The sequence below is a fragment of the Bombus affinis genome, chromosome 7 (genome assembly GCF_024516045.1).
Source record: "Bombus affinis isolate iyBomAffi1 chromosome 7, iyBomAffi1.2, whole genome shotgun sequence".
Taxonomy (NCBI): domain Eukaryota; kingdom Metazoa; phylum Arthropoda; class Insecta; order Hymenoptera; family Apidae; genus Bombus; species Bombus affinis.
This window is the reverse complement of record NC_066350.1, coordinates 12,089,891-12,109,566: the sequence shown is the minus strand read 5'-3', so window position 1 is coordinate 12,109,566 and position 19,676 is coordinate 12,089,891. Positions and strand designations below refer to the sequence as shown.

The following is a 19,676-nucleotide window of genomic DNA, read 5'->3' as shown; positions in this document are numbered from 1 at the left end:
TCGAAATAAAGTTTTTATTTGACTTGTGTACTCGTCAAACGCAGTTAACCATATTCGTTAAACAAATTCGTATAAATTTTTAGTTTGGAAACGTATACCAGGAATGAGGATTCAAAAACTGTCTTGCGATATTTTTATGAAAATATAAAAAAATTGGTAACGAAAATATACGTATAGAGAATATACGTACAGAGAGGTAAACTAAACTAAATTTCACTCACTCACAGCAATGTCGTGAACAGATGTGTACGCCTGGTATATTCAAAAATGTATGCAAATTAACCGAGCTCATAAACGGGATAACAGTGTTGTACGCATCCATAATAAACATAAATTAATGATACGTCAAACCGAGTTTAACGTAGTTCGTGGACCGAATGTGTATTAAAGAGGTCAAAGGTGACACGAAAGTAAATGTTTTAATCCCGATACAGATTTGCTGGAAGTTGGGAGAGACACTTTCTCGTTCAACAACTATGACGTATAAATATACATCCATTTGGAAAATGATAAAGCACCTTGAAGCGGAACAGCAAACCGCGAGACAGACATTAATATATTAAGCCGTACATTAATTTTTTATTCGAATTTAAAATTCTATCCAGTCACGTTCTCGAGTCGAATAAATTCTACTTTAACATAACGTTAAACATCACATCTATCCGACGAATGGTGTTTCGATATTATGAAAGGAAGCAGGCCTTTGTAAAGAAGAAATTCGTTATGGTGCTTGTGCAGTGGTCGCGTTCCACGTTAAAAGAGATTCCCGGCGTTGACGTTGAAATCGCGCCTCGCCATTGTCCCTTTGCACGGCAAACACGAAAAAACGGTTTCAATTTTCGAGTGCCCGCACCGTCGCATCGTGTCGGTTCCCTGTTCGTCTTGTCACCAGAGTGCTTTCCCCTTCGACGAAACAACCCCCGCCATTCTGGTTGGATCTCGAGTGCTGTCGCGCTGACTCTTTTCAACTTTGATCGAGCGCCTCTTCAGTGCGCATAAGATGAAATGAATTAGCGCTCCGGAACCGGAAAGCCTTGGTGTTCACCCTCCCGCTTATTTCCCCTATACCGCGTTTCTCTCTCTCTCTCTCTTTTACTCGATCGTTTTAGCTCTCTTTCGTTCCCTTTCGTATCGTCGTTTGTTTCCAGACGCGAGAACCGTTGCGGTTTCCCTTCCCAAAAGGTTTTGCGACTACAATTTTTCTCTAGTGTCGCGAGCTGTTAGAACTCATTAATATCACTATCAGGGAACCCCGTTGCAATGCTACGATTAGTTTCAACATTCTCTACCAGCGTAGAACTGGAGAGCGTTGTCGTCAAAGCGAATTTGTCAGACATTTTATTTCCTTTTCGGTAAGTTCGCCGTCGCTTTATCGAGTTTAAGCCCTGGCACCCGATCTTTTATCTCGGGGTTGATTTATTCAAGGTGGCGCAAAAACATCTCGTCAAATCGATTCCAATATCGTTCCTCCCCTCGTCGACACAGCTAAAGCTAATGGCAATCACCGTATCATCACGTAATTACAATTCCAATAGCAATCAGGGCGACATAATCGGCAACGTGGTCACGTCACCGCTAATGAAATACCATAAACCGTTCTATCGCGTTTAAAACGATTAAACCAACGTTTCATAGATCTCACGAGATTTTCCACATACGTTTGTGTGGAAATCGTGTTTATTCAAACGTATTCACAGTGGTAGCCGCGTGCACACAGGAAATGGCACGAAGGAGAGATACGTATTTAATAACGTTAGAGCGTTGCGAGTGAGCTGGGTAGCCGGTTCCCAAGGTCAGTTTAATTCGCTAATTGGCTTCACCAAAAGTTTCCATGGTACAAAGTCGAAACCTGTCCAATAATCTGACTCTTCGTTAGCTGAAATCCCCCTATTTCCAGGTGTTCCTGGAAACTCATCTAACCACGCTTCGTTTCTCTCGCTAACTCTCTATCCATCTCGTTGACTTTAGAACGGCTCAAATATTAATAAATTTGTAAGAGAGCGCGCTTTCCTGTATCTGCATATCAGTTGCATCGCCCCGGGATCGGATTGAATTTGAGGCGTGAGGAGACTGTGCACCCGGGAGTCCGGAAAATTGAATTGCAGCTCGGCCGCCGGCATCACAGCATTGCAGCGATGCAGTCGCAGAATCATTTATGCCGATACAGAATTTAGCGGAGGCAATGGAGCAATTGAACCGCTCTGGAACGACCGACCTGGAAATCTATTGCTGTTCGACGATTAGAGGAGAGATCGAACGACGAGGTACTTCGACGATCAAAAGAAGCCTCTGTTTTTATCACTACACGATTGTCTATTTTCGTATTTATTTTAAATCGCAATAGAATTCCATGTAATACAATTTGATACAATGTCACATCTCGTGGTTGATTTTATCGATTCGAGCGATTCGTGGAACGTCGGAACTTGACGTGGAAGGTACGTTAAATAAGTTGATTACCCGGGTCTCGAGAAAACCGTACTTTGGAAGCGAGACAAATGGAAACCCAAGAATTCGCTGCACGCTAAAACGACAACGTGATTACGACAGGACTGCAACGTACTAGCGTTTCGTCGGTTCGTTTCGGGCAAGGAAAGACAAGCTTCTTTTAGCCTGGAAAGTAAACGTAACTCGCGGGACAGAGTGCATCATTATATATCTTGTAAAATAGGAACGGTCGCTTCTGAATTCCAATGCTCGACGTTTCAGTACCTACCACAAAATCTTTCATGCATTGTGCCCGCGTTTCATGGGAACTGAAGGTTCGCAATTTTTCAACTGTTACGAACACTACTCCCGGTGAATAGCAACGATACCTTGAGACGTAATCGATTTGGTTCACTCGAGAAGATGCAAATTCCAGTTAAATTCAGGTTAAGGTGACGCGCGCGTTAAAAGAGCGCGAAATTCGCAGCGAATTAACGCCACAACCACCACTAAACATTCAATAAACCAACGGGACAAGGTGTTCTTCAAAAGTACCGACCGCCCTTGCGCTTCACGCGAGACATTCCCTTCTCTCGACTAGAATGAAGGAAGCAAAGAAAGCAAAGAGTCGACGCGCGACGTTGACAATTTTTTGATTCGTAGACTTTTTCCCGTAGTCGGTCATTCATTCTCCTCGCGGATGAATGAATCTAGGCACAAACCGTGGAGTTCGGTGAAGATCCGTGAATGAGTGAATGGGCCCGAGAACGTCGAGGACCGAAAAAAAAGACAGCCGGTTTTCACGTTCGCTCGCCCGCTGCGAGCACGAAGGCGACACAAGTGTCCTATTGTAGATCGACGAGGATACGAGAGTGCCTCCGGCCATTGTCGTCTCGCTCCTTAACACCATTAACTACGTTTTACCTTAAATTTAACCCAAAGTGGGGGCCCTCTTGACAAATTTCTTGGATTTACAGCATCGCAGCCGATTTCACATCGACAATGACTACTATACTCCGGTCATCGCGACTTTTGATTTCCAAGATCTTCTGTCCTTCGCCTTCTCGCTTCTCCGTACTATATATTCGTACCATGCATGCTCCACGTCCGTCCTTAATCCGTTTCATTGCGGCTTCACAGTCGGAAAATCGTTTTACCGGAAGCTGGACACAGTACGATAACTCGCATGAGTTAAATGGCGCCCTTTACATTTGTAATGCCGCGCTGAGAGAAATTAATGGCTATCAACGTTGCTGGACGCTCGTATGCTGCCTATTTATGAGAATCCACCGGCGAAATTTCGTCAACGAATTTCCAGATTCTAATTCGACGTGGAAACTTGGTAATTTGTTCCTGTTTATATGTCGATTATTCATATCGAACGAAGACCTTCCAAAGGAACGAAGACGTTGCAAAATAACGTAATATCTTATATTAAGAGAAATAAGAGGCGCTTTCTTCCACCAAGATTTGTACAAACAATAAATTTCTCGACCTCGATAGATAAAAAGAACGTTATTTCCAGCCAACTTTTCACGGATAAATAAACAGAACAACGCGACGTTATATTGCTTTTTTTTTTATCAGCTCCGACAATAACTTACACGACACACAAGGATCAATAGTCGTAGGTGTAACGATGATTCATTAGGTATATCAGTGAAACTGAATGTTAAATAGTATCGCGAAACTGACACGAAGTTATCGTGTTTTACGTTATGAAACATTTATCGATTGTCCAGTGTTTAACATATGATTTTTCATGGGCTTGTGGAATTAATTAAAACTCTGTACAAATACACCGACAAGATTATTATGTTATTATTCTTAATTCATCGAGTTATTATTACGAAATGAATTTCAGTGGAACGTTATATCGTTCAAGAAACGAATAAACAAACGGGAACGATACGATATCGTCACGTGGTAGAATTTTTCGTCGTTAAAAAAGATAACAATACATTACGCAAAATATTCCGGGACAAAGGTAGTCATTGTAAAAACTTGGCGATAAGTTTTAATGATCTATTTTATTCTCTTTAAAAATTAGATTAAAAATATACAGCGTTCACACACATTCTCTCTCTCTCTCTCTCTCTTTCTCTCTCATTCTTTGTCTCTATCTTCCTATTATTCGTACAAAAATATATCTACAATATTTACAAGGCTCAGATAGAATTGTATTTACAACGACAGCGTAATGGAAAAACACGGAACGTGGTCGCGAAAAATCCTTTAGCACAGCGATCCTACCCCGTATTTTGTTCTTTACGAGTTGACGATTCTTTCTACGGTATGCTTGGTGCATCCTATGGTTCTAAACACAGGCCCGACGGCAGTATCCTGAATCGTATTCTGATAAAAGGTCGAGCCATCGATCCGTCGCTTTTTATCGTCCGCTTCCTCGGCCATATCGCCCATATTCCTCTTCAAACCTCTAGATAAATTGTGAACGTTCCTCTCGTAACAATCGGCCATCGCACCGGCCCTCGAAAGATTTAATTTCTCCTCCGTTTCCTGCAAGAACCGTTGTGCACTGTCTGTCACGGGCAACGTTGGAACCGACTGGTCGAAACGATCGGCTATGGAATTCGACGATTCCTCGTGGCTGATCGTATCGGCGGACTTGTCAGCCGCGTCCATTTTCTCGTTTTTCATCGATTTCTCATCTTCCTGCTCGCATTTCCGACTCGACGTATCGTCGTTGCAGCCCTCCTTCTTCTTCCCGCATGTTCTCAGACAGCAACATTTCTGACTCTGGCCGGAAGGTAGATCCTCTTTCTTGTATTTTACTCTGCGGTTTTGAAACCAAATCTTCACTTGTTTCTCGGATAACCTTAGATTCGTCGCGATCTCGATTCGTCTGAGCCGCGATAGGTACATGTTTGAAGCAAACTCGCGTTCGAGTTCCAATAATTGGGTACTCGTGAAGGCTGTCCGAATCCTCTTGGAGCTGTTGTTGATGGAGTTCGGAGACTTTGGCGGAGGCGTCGGGGTGCTGTTACGCGAGGGTGATTCGCATGGTGCTGAAACATCTTAAAGAATACGATCGCATTAGCATGGAAACTTTCCTAGAACATTTACTATGGATTCCGCTTGCAAGAAGGAAATTCTACTTCGAAGAATTTTATATCAAAGAATATCAGGAGATATTTACCCGAAAGTTTGCTCGTAGAAGTATTTAAAGGCGATGGAGGACTCTGGCCAGGCACCGGTCGCAAGCTTCCCAAAGCGGGTGGACTAATTGGAACCGCAACGGGCATGGCCGGTGGTCTCGGTACAGGTCTTATCGGCTGATAACCCAGACCCAGGTTGAAGAAATTGAACATATAGCTCGGCAATTGATTACCGTAATACGGCAACGGGTACGCAGGTGGCGAATTATTTCCGATTAATGAGTCCACGAGGAAACTTCGCGACATGCTGCTAGTGTATCTTCTATAGGCGTTAAACCTAGTCTGTACGGTCCTCTTCAATCAGGATGAACAACACTCGACTCGAAGCACTAAATAATCATCCAGCCACTGAAGCGTTACTGTGCACAATCTCTCAATCGATTCGCTGGATTTCACCTGGTCGTTTGAACGATATCGTTGCATTCAATATCACCGAGGCCGTTGCTAACTTTAAGATATTCATTCGTGCGAACCTTTGAACGATTAGAGTGGGTGTTCCGGGATGGTAAAATGGTACGAAAAAAACTTTCAAGACGAGATCCTCACAGTTCGATAGTATAACGTGCTCTGCACCCAGAAGGACCACCGCTCAAGAATATATACGGGGTGTTAACTCCACCCAGGGGTTGGTTTCTTTCAGGGCCCCTTTTGTACGGGGCCCCGCCCTTTCTCGAGGGTGCCCCCTTTCGATTCACCCTAAACGCGCGCGGGGACCAAGCGGCTCGCTTCCCCTGGGATCGACACTGAGTAGGGCATTTTCTCGCAACGCTAATTCGACGGGTGGCTAATATATCCGGAAACTTTATACTACCTCCGTACCCATCTTTCCACTATTATTGGCCTACGCTAGGGCTCTAAACCCCTGCGACGTCTCCTTATTATTCTCGGCCACATTCGTTCCTCGCTATGATTTTGAAGTATAATTTTAAATTGGCGGAAACGATCGTCGGATCCGGCGGATACGTATACCGTAGCATTTCATTGAAATATCGTGAGTATTCTGTTTATATGTTTGTACAACGTGCATTCAGTGTGACTGCTCGTGCTATTCTTCTTGTTAATGGTTTGAGCTTCTAAAATTGGAGTCTTAAATAAGGAGAGCGTAAAAACTTAAGAGGAAATGCATTTTAACGAGTTAAGAAACGTTGAAGCTTCACGCTCGCTTTTGCCGTCAGCTGTCACTTGGATTTTTACGGAACGGGCTAAAGAATCTTTGCAGGCAATCGAGATAAACTGGTGGAAGGGGACGGCGTAGTTAACACAGGTATTCAGCTTGTTTAAAGAAAGCGTCATTAGTGGTCTTCGCGGAAAAAGAATTTGTGGGCGTTTTATGCCAATCAAAGGGAACAAGCTGGGAACTTCCAACGAGAGAATTTTCCAGGTAACGTTTTATTCTCTAGTAACTAGTTCGTCGAACGCAACTTACTCCAGTAAGATATTGAAAATATTTCTCATAAAATGTTAAAGCAGATGTCATCGATAAATAATAATTTATATGTTGGAAACGTCTTATCAAAATCCCTATCAATCGTTTGCAAAATATTTTTGCAATCGCCAATGATGGAGGATCCGCGTCGTTAAATTTTCCATATCGAGTACAATTTTCCGTACCGAAGTCTTTTGAACGGTAATTTCATTTCTGCAGCGACATTCAATAACTTGGAAGATCCAAATCAAATTTCAAATGTACCTGAGACACTGCAGCTTCTTTCTCTCTTTCCAGTCATACGATTTGCATTCCAGGGAAATTCTCAATCGCTCAACGATCGTTTACGCTTCCAATAAAACGCATCCGTTGCCTTATCAGACAGAACGACCATCTTCATCATCCCATGTTGAACCAACTTCCGATGTTAACTTCGTAGATCGTTTGCAACATTTAACAAGCCACTTCTGCGATTTAATCCGGACGAGATTCAGTTCCGCTCCAAATTCTGTGCATCGTAAATTATTCCGATGCATAAATAACTTTGTTCACGTTGGGAATCAGGAACAGATAAATTTCATACAACGAAGCCTAGAGGATAGCGAAGTTTCGAATCTCTTTCGAGACAGAGTCGACAGATTGTCGTACGAACGTTCGCAGTTGCGCGTTTCGCTATTCTATGGCCGAGAATTTTAACGATCTCGGTTATGCAAACTCTTAAGCGTAGACGATCGATGAAAATGGGTGCCAGCTTTCAGTCGTCGTCCTCTAGATATGCGGCTCGCAAATAATTTCTCGATGAAATACTTTTACCAACTGAAGCGTATTAGATTTGTCTTTTTAACGACATAACTCGCGTACCTCTGCAAACTATAACAACGATTCGAAAATTGCCGATGAATTCGAGTTTTATTATCTCCCCTGGCAACTCCATACCTTTAATCGATCGTTTATTAATTTAGGAAACGAACAATGCTACCCGAAATAACCGAATAATAATAATATACCCGGAACAAAACGTGCCTAGGAGCAGATACTCATATTGCGAAGCCGCGAAGTTAATTTCTTGATTACTCCGTGAATGCTTTATCGACCGTATCGTACGTGGCACCCACTCGATGTTCAGAAACCGGAAAATTAATATTTAACGTCGAATACCTCGTATCGCTGTCGTTCACTATTTCCACTTCGTCATTCGGGGCACATTTTCGTTGCGAGCATAGTCAGCCCTTGGCACCTGTTACCTGATACGTAGAAACCAGCTACGAGATCGTACGAATTGTCGCGTTCTGGTTCGTATCATCACGTGTATCTCTTACACGATACGTGTGATACACGATAACGATGGCGTCGTTTACACGCGTTAGCCAGAAACCGATTTATATCTGTAACGATGTACACGTATCCTTTTCGAATCATCGCATCGTATCGGTTGTAACTCGTGATACCGTCGCGAAGGGGTAACATATCGGAACATAGTGACAGAAATGTTACATATACGAGCAGGGCAACGACTTGTGAAAGTTATCGAAAATTCCAAGTGGCTGATCCTCGAACATTTAATTGTACTTCCTTCGTTAGCAAATTCACACTAAACCAAGCACTTATCGCGAGCATAAGCACCCGAGATCCTATGAAAAACGAATTAAACGCAATGCAATGCTACGGCGGGCACTCGAGGAAAGATCAGAGAAGACGTAGCCGTAATTTTAAACCCTTAATAACGCGACTAATCCTATTACGATGTTACCAAGGCAGCGCGAAGAGGAGCGTGCACCGAGCCCCGGAACTCCTATTAAAAATCGGGGTAATGCTATATCGCGACCGGCTTGTGAATAATACAATGCGTATCTCTCTCTCTTCCAGCATATGTCCGGCGCATCCGGCTGATTCGAAGGGTTGCCGCACCCTCCGCGAGGGGTTGGAATCGCGCCACCCTTCGTACGCGCACCGAATATCGCAAACAAAGTTAGACGGGCTTGTACATAGCGTTCACGTGCATCGTTACTCGCGTTCCCCGAATCATTACGACCGAAGGATATTTTAATTTCACATACGACCCCTCCTTTAACCACCCCATTGGCTGGCCTTTTTATTTGGGGCGTATCCCATCTCCAAGAAATTCGAGGGCAACCAGCTACGGCTTCGTATTCCATTGAAGACCGATGAAAGAGAAGAATAGCATATATTTTGACCAGATACTTCGATTCATTTTTGAAAAACCAATGTTAATAGTCTGCGAATTACAGAATGTACGTGATATGCAAAATACCTCTCGACAGTTTTAGAACACCTTTTATCCTCAATTTAAGAATTTCCAGTACTTGACTGTTCGCTGGTAAAACCATTTTTTAATAAAACTAATTATATATTTTTTAGTTGATACATTGGCAATATATTCTCTTTGCCGTATAAAATGTCAAGTTAAGTAATATTTTTGTATCTATTAACCATTACTTAACTATTCCCAGTTTTAAGGCAAATATAATATCTGCCTTAAAACTTTTGTGCGTGGGTATTCCTTATGGTCTACTCCACGTAGATTTCACTTCTTTTGTTATGTTCATAGAAATATAAAATTGTACAAAGATCCAATCTAGATATTAGTCTCGAGGCACATACATGGATACTTGAAAGTAATTAAAAAATGGATTTCAAACGTAGAAACAAATCCGTGGAATTGAATGAAATTCTAAAGCGAAATACCAATAGTCTATTGATATACCTTATATTGACTATTATTGGTTGAAAAAGTCACCTCTAAATTTCTGTGTCCCTTAGGGCATCCCAGTATCAAAGTATCGAGAACGTTGTTCTCGAAGAAAATCCTATATAGGTGCGTCAAGATTTTCAATTTTCTTCACTTTGTCATCTATTCTCCGCATATTTTGTGAAATATTGAAATTTCGTCGGTATTTTCGAGATACTACCATCAAACTTCCAACGTAATTTACCTGTCTCACGTTAATATCCTATTTATAGCCGTCAATATCGTCCTCTACACATATATATACGTATATTCAAAACTTCTATTCCGATCCAAAGCTGCTTTTCATCGCGTTTTAAAATTGTTGAATTATCTTCAATCGATAACTAATTACCTAGTAATTAAACCGAGTTGCAAAATTCGACAAGCTATTTTGAACATACGTTTGTATCTCAGAGTGGCTTATGAAGGTAGCAGTCCTCTAATTGCAAGCTTACTCCCAATTTCGCCTCTCTGTTTCTCCCTCTCTCTCTCTCTTTCACTCTCTCTCTCTCTCTCTCCCTCTCGTAATATAATTCCGAGATAAACTTGGATATTTGCCGAAAAATATCAAAGTCGGATGTTAATGAGTTCCTCTTCGGCGATATCAAGAGTTGCCAGATGTAAGTTTCTTGGCGCGTGAACAAGAACGCCTCGGGGTCAATGACGAGCCAAATATTTAACGATACGTGTTAACTCGTTCGCGCGGAAGAAAGTTGGAAATAAATTGCGAAATTCGTGCTATTATTCGTGACTACGCCGGAGGATCACCGAAAAAATATTTTAAGCGACGTTTGCGTTAAGCGAAGAGATACGAGTTGGAAGACAACTTTCCATCCGGGCGCAACAGAGGCTTCCATGGTGATCAAATCTGTTCCTTCGTTTTCGTTCTTTTCTTTTGAGGCTTCGATTTACATTAAACTCGTATAACTTGACAACTAACTTTCTTTCAGAACTGTCTAGGAAGTTGTTCATAAGGAAGGTAGGTAATTATAAAACAGGAAAGTAAAGTATTTGATCCATTTCCGCGTGTTTCTACAGACAGATAGCGGAAGACGAAGAGAGTAGTAATGTCTCGCGGAAGATGCTTGGAATAATGAAGATCTCGCTCGAGAAACTACCATCAATCAGCCTTTACTTCTCGTAAAATCTTGGTGTGCTAACAAGTTTAAATACATTTGAAAAGAAATCTTATAAAACTCGAAAAACTCGAAACAAGTTTGAAACATGGTAACAAGCTATCACGAATGGAACGGCCTTGCAGCAACCTATATTTTAATATTCCGCTTTAATTATTTATCGTTAAATTACGTTTCTTCCATATCTACTAGCCAAGTAACATTTCTGCTTATCAAGAAACATAGTTTCGATAAAATGTCGACTTCTCCCCATCGGCCGTCAGTTACTAAATACAGCGCTAGCTGGAAGGATGCCAGGATTTTCCGCTAGCGATATTCGAGACAGATTTGATTTCAACTTCTTAAACTTGCCAGCCCAGCAATAAAACTCATGATCGATGCGATCTTTCTTGGTACCGCTTCGCGTTCACTCGGTTAATACGAACGCAAGATCGATCGAAACGGAAGAAAAAAACCAAATCCAAAAAGAAAAACGATGACACGCGCGTTATTGTGATTTGTCCACATTGGTCTGACAAACAAACGACAAGGATAATCACGGGGATCGATCGTAGATTGAACCAAGAAGTCCTTCGAGATGGACGCGATAAAGCGTGACATAATGACGACATGGATCAAGCTGAAGGATCTCGATCGTGCCCGACGAAGCTTCACCGGCTTCGTCCAAAGAGATACATGCACCAAAGAAGGTACGCGTTTCGATTGCAGTCGATTCGATGGAGCCCGTGAATCAATCGGGCTTCCCGATTGCAGCGCAGATGAAAGAGAATTGCTTGGACGATGTCGTCGTTCGGTAAACTTACTCCTTTTTTTCTAACCATTATTCTTCGGAGCTATTTTGTTCCACCGGTCTGCGTTCGATCTCGAGGCAAGGATCTGAAATTAGCTCGGCTCATTTCACCCAACAGAAAAGTGCATTCTTAAGGCAGAATGCACGATCCCAAAGGAGCATCCTATTCAACCTCGACTCAACCCACGCTATTGGTCATCTATAAAAGGGCCTGATGAAGAAAAAGAAAAGAAAGAAGAATGAAACGGTGGCGGGCACAACTAAGTAATCATGGGAATGGCAAATACGATTTCGGGTCTCTTCTTTTGCTGCCATCCAGACCAAATAATTCGACTATAGTCGGGAAAGCAAAGTTTTGGCGAAAATCCTTTTATTCGTCTGTTACCCCCTTCATTGTTGGCCACTGGTGGAATTATATCTCTATGAGACATCGCCCGCTACAATTTCTACTTCTCTTTCTTTTTATTAGCTCTGCAAACACTCGAAATCCTTCCGAGACGTGGCCACATGAGTTTAAGCAGAAATGATCGATCGTTTAAGATAATTCTAAATTTAAAGAATCCATTTTGCGCATTTCGTAGATATCAAATAAAATGTACATTTTATTTAATATTTATCGAAACGTCGCATTCTAAAACTCCGCGTAGGTGTTCCTCGTCAAGTCCATTGTTCTCAGAAGGAAAAGTTTATCTGGCGGACCGCGAATCCCTTTTGGCATCTGTCTGTTCAGGCGGCTATACACGAAGGACCTAAGCATGTAGTATGTGCTTAAATACATAGCGATCCAGAAACTTTCGTCGAACTCGACAGTCCGCAACTCGATAAGCCAGTTCATGGGCTACAACCGAGTAGCGGGCCAACTGGTACCAAAGAAAAGAAAGAAGAACTTGCTCGTGGACTCTCGGCCATCGATGTGGATCATTCTTTATAGCTTTTTACCGAGAAACTCTCTCTCTTCGAGCCAGCGAGCTTTTTCGCCAGAAAATCGAAGACATTTGTAACGCGAAATCATCGAGAGGATAGGGGTTAGAGGTCAAGTGACTCGATAAATCTAAATGGTCCCGATAAATCTCGTAGATTAGCGCAGGATGAAGCGCTATAACAGGAAAATTCATGGATTTAAGCCGAATTTACCATAACTGTGCATCGATGACCTTTTTGTTAGCAACGCTATTGTTTCGGTCGCTATTGTCGGTAGCAACTAGCATGCTAGAATCGAGATAATCATCCTAGCGTGGATTATTCGATAATTTCGCTAAGTTACGTCCCCTTCTTCTCTCCTTTTTCTTCTCCTCGTCGTTATTGCCTCTGCGTCTCGGTATCTATCCTCCTTTTTCTCTACCATCAACGTTCTTACCGTTGTTTCCGCCTTGGTACTAGTGTTTTGACACGCGCCGAGGAGCTTTCACGAATAACACGGTCAGCTACGGATCTCGTTGAGCGGTACATAGATATCGCACGGTTTGTTGAACACCGTGAATCGGCCACGATCTTCTTGTTTGCTTCATCGTCTTTCAACGGACGTGAGAGTATCATAGAACGTAATGACCGAGCCTGCCGTCAAACGTTAAGAGACTGTACCTTTTTGGTTCTCGGATAAAGGTTGGCTAAGCGCATTTTCCTCCGTAAGCCATGGAAACGCGTATAACTGGTAGATGCAACAATTTATGAGAAAGATCTTTCCACCAGCGGGCCTGTACAGTCACGCGTCCGTATGAATTACGGCTATGTCCGAGTTGTTCGTGCCTTGCATTGTTATCTCCCCTTGAAGAATGTGCCTTCTTAAAGTGTAATCTTTTCCGTAAAACTTACGGTCCTGAACAGATCCGACGCGTTTTCGATATTTTACGACATTGCAGAATCCATGAAATTTACTTGGTATGGCATCGACGAAATATGGCCATGCTGGTATTAGTACAATCGGAAAAAGAAGAACGAATATCGGCTATTTGATTCTCGATGGTACTACGCGGCATAGAATAAAGCATGAATTTTGCCGACGCAACGCGACGTTTGGTCGCCAAGTTTTACGCGTAATCCGCGCGAAGCAACGGATTACAAAGGAAGAAAAAGATTTCGAGACTAAATACGACCACGTTAGCAGAAACTATAAACTCCAAATATCTTTCGGAGCTGGTTATTTCGCCGTGGAATTACGTTTTCGTGCTCCGATAAATTTCGGATTAGAACGTCGACGCTGTTTTCAGCGAAGGCAAACGTGTGCTCATTGGCGAACATCATCCACGGTGAATAGAATAAATTTTCTATATGAAAAGAATCTAGAAATAAACATTTGCATGGATGCGTTCGTTCTTTGTCGGCAGCTTCTGTCTGTCAAGCTATTGAAATTTCGCGAAACAACCTTGTGCCGACCTGATATAGGATTAAAAAAATCCATTTCGATGAGCGACAATCGGATTGCGTCGATTCGGTGCAAAACCTTTGTCCAAGGTAATTCGTAAGCGAGTCAGATCAAAGCGAAACCTTGCCGGAGGTCGCAAAAGTTAGAGCAACGTTTCATTGTCAAAGGGAAATAGGGTTGTATTTTATTCGACGTATCGTACAGTCTTCCGTGAAGCTTCTTCGTATTCTTTCACCCTTAGCTAACAATCGCGAAAAATGAACTTTCGATGACAAGGCGATACGAGAGCTATTCTTCCTGCTCGAAATTTCCCTCCACACTTGGTCGGTCCTGAACCATTTTATAAATTCATCAGGGTGTCTGGGGAAAGGATGATCGAAAATCTACCCTCGTTATGCCTGCTCGTCACAAAGCGTACACCATATTATTATACAACCTTATTTATAAATATCTTATGTCACGACATAGAATCCTCAATTCTATTATAACATTCGTACGATACTTTGCAGAGATCTTAGGATATTTATGATAGTGTTCTTATAATAGTGCTCCTATTCTTTTTAGAAAGTATTTATACATGGTGTACCGGCAGAGAGTAATCAATGTTGCTGTTTCTTTGCGGTTCTTCCCGGTTTATATATCTTTTGGAATTTTATAAATTAGAATCTAATGAATTAGAATCAAATATCACAAAACACGCATAGTATAATATAGAATGTGCATAGAAATATGAGAAGAAAGGAAATTAGAAACATAAATAAATTATTTGGAATATTACGAACAAAAAAGCAGATATTACGAAGTTACTAAAAAGTTAGTCAGCGACAACATCCGCAAAATAATTCTTAACATCTCAATTATCAGATTTATATCAAATTAATTTACCTTTTAGACAATTACGATAAATACCTTTTACGTGCAAAAACAGAATTAAGCTAAGATTACAAGCATCTTTAAGTCCTTCCATACGAAATACAATTATATTATTTTATTAATACTTCCACGCGTTAAGAGGCCTAAACTTTTTATAGAGTATTACCGTAATTACTACTAATTCTTCGTACATTTCTGTTACAAAAAATGAAGCTCGCGAAGTGTCCCCAAGGGGATTGGTGGATGTGCAACAGCGACGAAAGCTCTCAGGGTTAAACCGTTTCCGAATGATCCAGGAAACTTTATTGGGTGGCTTTCTGCGGTGCACAATAACGATAGATTGCGATGTAACTTCGTTTCGATGCGTGCCGCGGGAGCACGCTTCCGATCACGTGCCGCATAATAAACGCGTGCCAGGATAATAATTCCTGAAGACACCGGCTGATGAAAGCCACGTCGTCGCGCTAACTGGCGCATTGTCGGCCCGCGTCAATCCCGTGATTAATCCCATTATAGTGGCAAGCGTGAGGCTGGACGCTCGCATGAACGTAAACGTAACAAGGCAACAGGACCGGCATGCGTTTTTAGAATCGCGAACGTGCCTCGAAAACGCGAAATCACCGGTTGAACGATGCCAGCAATGGCCGTGCGAACCGGATTACGCGGCCAATGAATGGAATTGCTACCATTAAATTGAAACATTTAATCGAGCAGGACGTTCTATTCTTCGGTTCTTGTAATTGATTCGAACTTGAAGTATACTCGTCGATCGTACCGATAAAATGAAGTTTTACTAGCTGAAAGGTCGCAACTGCATCCTCCAAGTGCAATCGCTTGTTCAGGATCTGGAAAATTCGCTCATAATGTTCCTCAAGCTTTCGCTTCGTTATCTCGACGAGGTCAAGGGCAATGTCATAGACGCGCAGAAACAATGTTCCTTACTCTTCCTTTTTGCCGATCTCTGGATTTTCTACTAGCTCGTCGAAGAACGGTTTCTCACCAAGAGAAATATCGTTGGTCGATAGAATATCGATTCGTTGGATTCTTACTCATACTACTGTGTATACAGTCATGTCAGCATAATCTGTTCTTTTTGCTTCCTTTTTCCTTCTTTTTATAATAAATTCCATGCCAAACTATCTTCTTCGAAAGAATAATTGTCGCTGTATAGAAATAGAAAAGCACGCGTGGAATAAAGATTACGTCGAAACGGATCTGCTGGAATAAGAAGAAAAAATAAGAAAAAATAAAAAATGTACGTATACAAATTATTTTTATCGTTCGTGATATCGTATCACCCTGGAGCTAACCAGGTGCACAAGGCACGTACGTTACGATATACAAACTTCTCTTATACGTACCTCCCCCTCGAAACAAGGGAGACACGAGTCCATAAAATCCCATAAATATCCCCAGGAACCTACCCAACGCGGTTAGTAAATCGTGCCTCTGAAAGGAATAAAATATCACTTTTTGTAGCAATTTTACGGCAATTTTCCGATCCGATGAAATCGCATCGCGTACGGGCCGATGTGCTGCCAGGTGTCGGAGAAATATCCGTCCTTTTCCTTCCATTTACCCCGCCCCCTCCTCGTCGCCCTTTTACGAAAGACAGCGATTTTTTCCCCGTTCGTGCTTGTTCGTCTTCCAACCAACAACTCTAACCACTCGATTAACAGTCGGCCAATGGAAATCTTCTATGGTTTTCGCAAATACAGGTACGACACGACTATGGCGTTTTCAATGGAAGAAACGTGCGTCCCATTGAACGACCAATGGTTCGTGATCAGATTGGACAGAAGGAGAGGACATTTCTAGCTTTATGCGAAGCGGTTAATCGCGCGATTCGTATGTTAAATAGTTGAGATTCATACTGGATTCGTAGTGTGCAATGCGCTCGAATGATCTCCGTTATTAGGATCATTGTATATAATTTACAAAACGATATTAATCAAGCCCGTCTACTGTAAACGGGTTTATGATGAACCGCGCGTGTATGCGCGATAATTACGTCGTTAATTTATAACGTCCATGGGACCTCGGACGCTTCGGAAAACAGTCTCGAGATTAACGTCACGTGTACTCTCGTTCATGGGTATTAGAACAGAAAATAAGGAAAATCTGGAAAATTACGAGGAAAATTATTAAAACGTTTAAGAATTAAAATAATTTAAATAATTCTGTCGTTCGTGTTATTAATTTTTCCATTATATTCGTTAGTTTATTTTAAATTTTCAGATTTTATATAAACTTTTCTATTACATCCGTGGCTCTGTACTCTTCCGAAATCTTCCGAAACTTAAAGAATCTTAAGGTGTCCGAGTCTTCTAAGTATACCTATAAATTTCTCTTATTTTCTGTCGTATCTGATTCAGTTAAAGCTTTTTCCACGAGACACAAACTAGAAGATCGCGCCGATAACTTTGATAACTAGCTTTTACAAAGTTTTCAAATTATTTCTACGTGAAAGCAAAATTCTGATTGACCAATCATTTCCTTGACAACTTGAATCATCGTGGCCCGATATCGTATCTCATGGAAAACCAGCATGTGTTCTAATATTTATAAACGAAAGGTACATTTACTACTCTGAACTTTATCTCTTTCGAAGAACGAAACCAACGAAACCAACGAGCAACCAAACTCTAAACGTCTAATATTGCTTCACCGCTTTAACGTTGCGTTGGTGTACTTTTAGATGGCAAAGCATCGAGGATATCGCTAAACCGACGTACGATTTATCGTGCCAATTTTCGGATGTTGGAATATCGCTGAGGGCCGAGAAAATCGATAACAAAAGCATCTCGCACGGTTTTCCGTTTCCCTGAAACACAGACGGAAATTTAATTTGCTCTGTTACCGTGCGAAAGTCTCAACACCAGAAAGTTTCCAACGGTTGGGGCTAATTTTCCTTTCGTTTCTCTTTCTCTATGTTCATCTCGTCGCGCGCACAGACTTTTTCACTTGCCGATAGAACAAAATTTGTCGGTTAGTAGAGAAAGGAACATCGTGAAACTTAAATGCCAAGCATCTAAAACGAAACTTATATCGGAGCGCGAGTTACGAACCTACGTGTCGCATTAAAATAAAACTTGTATAAAACAAGATGTCGAGCTACTCGTGAGAACGAAATAATGCCTGCTATATTTGCCTTTTCCAACGGATAAATATTCCATCCATCGTATAATAAAACCGTCGATATAGATTGAAACAACAAATTCGAAACGAAATATCGTCCCGTGTTTCATCCAAAAATACGAAATTTCGCGACTAACTCGCTGCCGGCGAACGCAATAAGCTGCAATTTTCCATTCATTCGACGGTTTCATGTCCGAAGTATCAGTTTACGTACCATTTAATTACTAGAAACAAATATATAAAACCGTTTCGTGAAGTTTCTTGATATTTTCTGTTCATTTGATATTTATTAAATATCCTGCATCGATGAAAACATACAATAGCTGTACAAGGCATTTAAACATACTCCTATCTAATAACGAAGCTTCCTTTTATCTGATTCCACGTTTAATTTTTATAATAACTGCAAATCTTTATAGTTACGTGAAGATACTATTAAATAATACGAAATTTCATATGCTTGAACCGAATCGATCGATATGTAAATGCTGTAATAAATGCAGTGGTATACAAATAATTTTCATAGCCACTGTATCTCGTTCGGTTAAAAACCATCGGAGAACTATTCATCGGGGAACGATCCATCGAGGAAGACTAATGGGGTAACTCGCGAAAAGTACATTTCTCAAAGGGAGGGAAAATTAAATGGCTTCTCGAGACGAAATACGTCAGAACGGAATATCGGTATTAAATAGCGGCCGTCGATGCAAAAACTTCTTGATTCGTTGAAAAAATAAAGATAAAACCATAGGTACTCCGACCGGAGATCGTTAATTTAGCTAGCTACTTCAAGTTAAATTAATTTAAATCGGAACATTCGCGAATAACGTTCGTTACTTTCGATACTTTCAATTTTCTTCCTATTTGAATTTCGCTTCGTGGCGTTTTCTCGACGAAAACAGCAGATTGTACGAGCACAGGGAGAGAGAGAACTCGGCCATTTAACGTCTCTCCCCAGAGTCGTAAACGCGAATCGAATCGGTCGTATAACGTTGACAGTGTTTGAGCCCCCTTTTACCAACGTAAACTCGAACGACACGCCGAGAGACACCATTTCAGCAAAAGCATTTCGATATTGTGTTCGAGTGGCGTTGAGTGTCGTCGAGTGGCGGTAGGGCTTGTCTTTAGTTATGCCGTGTTAGTTACGCAATGCTTACTTCGCGATAAATTATATTCCGCTGAAGAGAACACAAACGATGGACAGTCAGCATTTGATAGAACGAATTCGTTCTCACGATTTTACCGATGATAAATACATTTTTGTATCTCGTGATAAAATTGTAGCATGCAACATTTCGTTAGAATATTGTAGCAAGAACTGCTTGGTCTAATTCGGTGTAAAAACAGAATTCGAGTTTCTTCAAGTATCGTCTTGATTTCAGATTATATTACGTTGCCTGTTGGCCAATTCGTTAGAACGACGATTCGTTCGTCGATACGTTCGAAGCGTTTTGAATATCCTTGCGAATAAAGTCAATAAATTCGTCAAAGCAAGCTTAAAATAACACCGTCCGTAGAAAAGTGAGGCGTAGTATTGGTCTTTTTTTTTTTTTTTTTTTTTTTCTTTTTGAAACGTCCGTTTGGACGTACATTGTATCG

At 41.4% G+C, this 19,676-nt stretch overlaps 1 protein-coding gene across 1 annotated transcript; it reads right to left on the bottom strand.

The window, feature by feature from the left end:
* Positions 1 to 4,416: 4,416 nt before the first annotated feature.
* On the bottom strand, positions 4,417 to 5,903 carry LOC126918148 (GS homeobox 1-like). The gene is made up of 2 exons (XM_050725791.1): positions 5,585 to 5,903; positions 4,417 to 5,462 (listed from the first exon to the last, which is right to left on the bottom strand). The coding sequence occupies exons 1-2, from the start codon at positions 5,847 to 5,849 to the stop codon at positions 4,696 to 4,698; spliced, it is 1,032 nt and encodes a 343-aa protein (XP_050581748.1). The 5' UTR covers positions 5,850 to 5,903; the 3' UTR covers positions 4,417 to 4,695.
* Positions 5,904 to 19,676: the final 13,773 nt, after the last annotated feature.

Excerpts from the sequence above, each read along its gene's own strand:
- LOC126918148 (XM_050725791.1), bottom strand. The coding sequence starts at position 5,849 with ATGTCGCGAAGTTTCCTCGTGGACTCATTAATCGGAAATAATTCGCCA. Across the intron at positions 5,463-5,584 it reads TTCTACGAGCAAACTTTCGG|ATGTTTCAGCACCATGCGAA; the intron begins GTAAATATCTCC and ends GTATTCTTTAAG.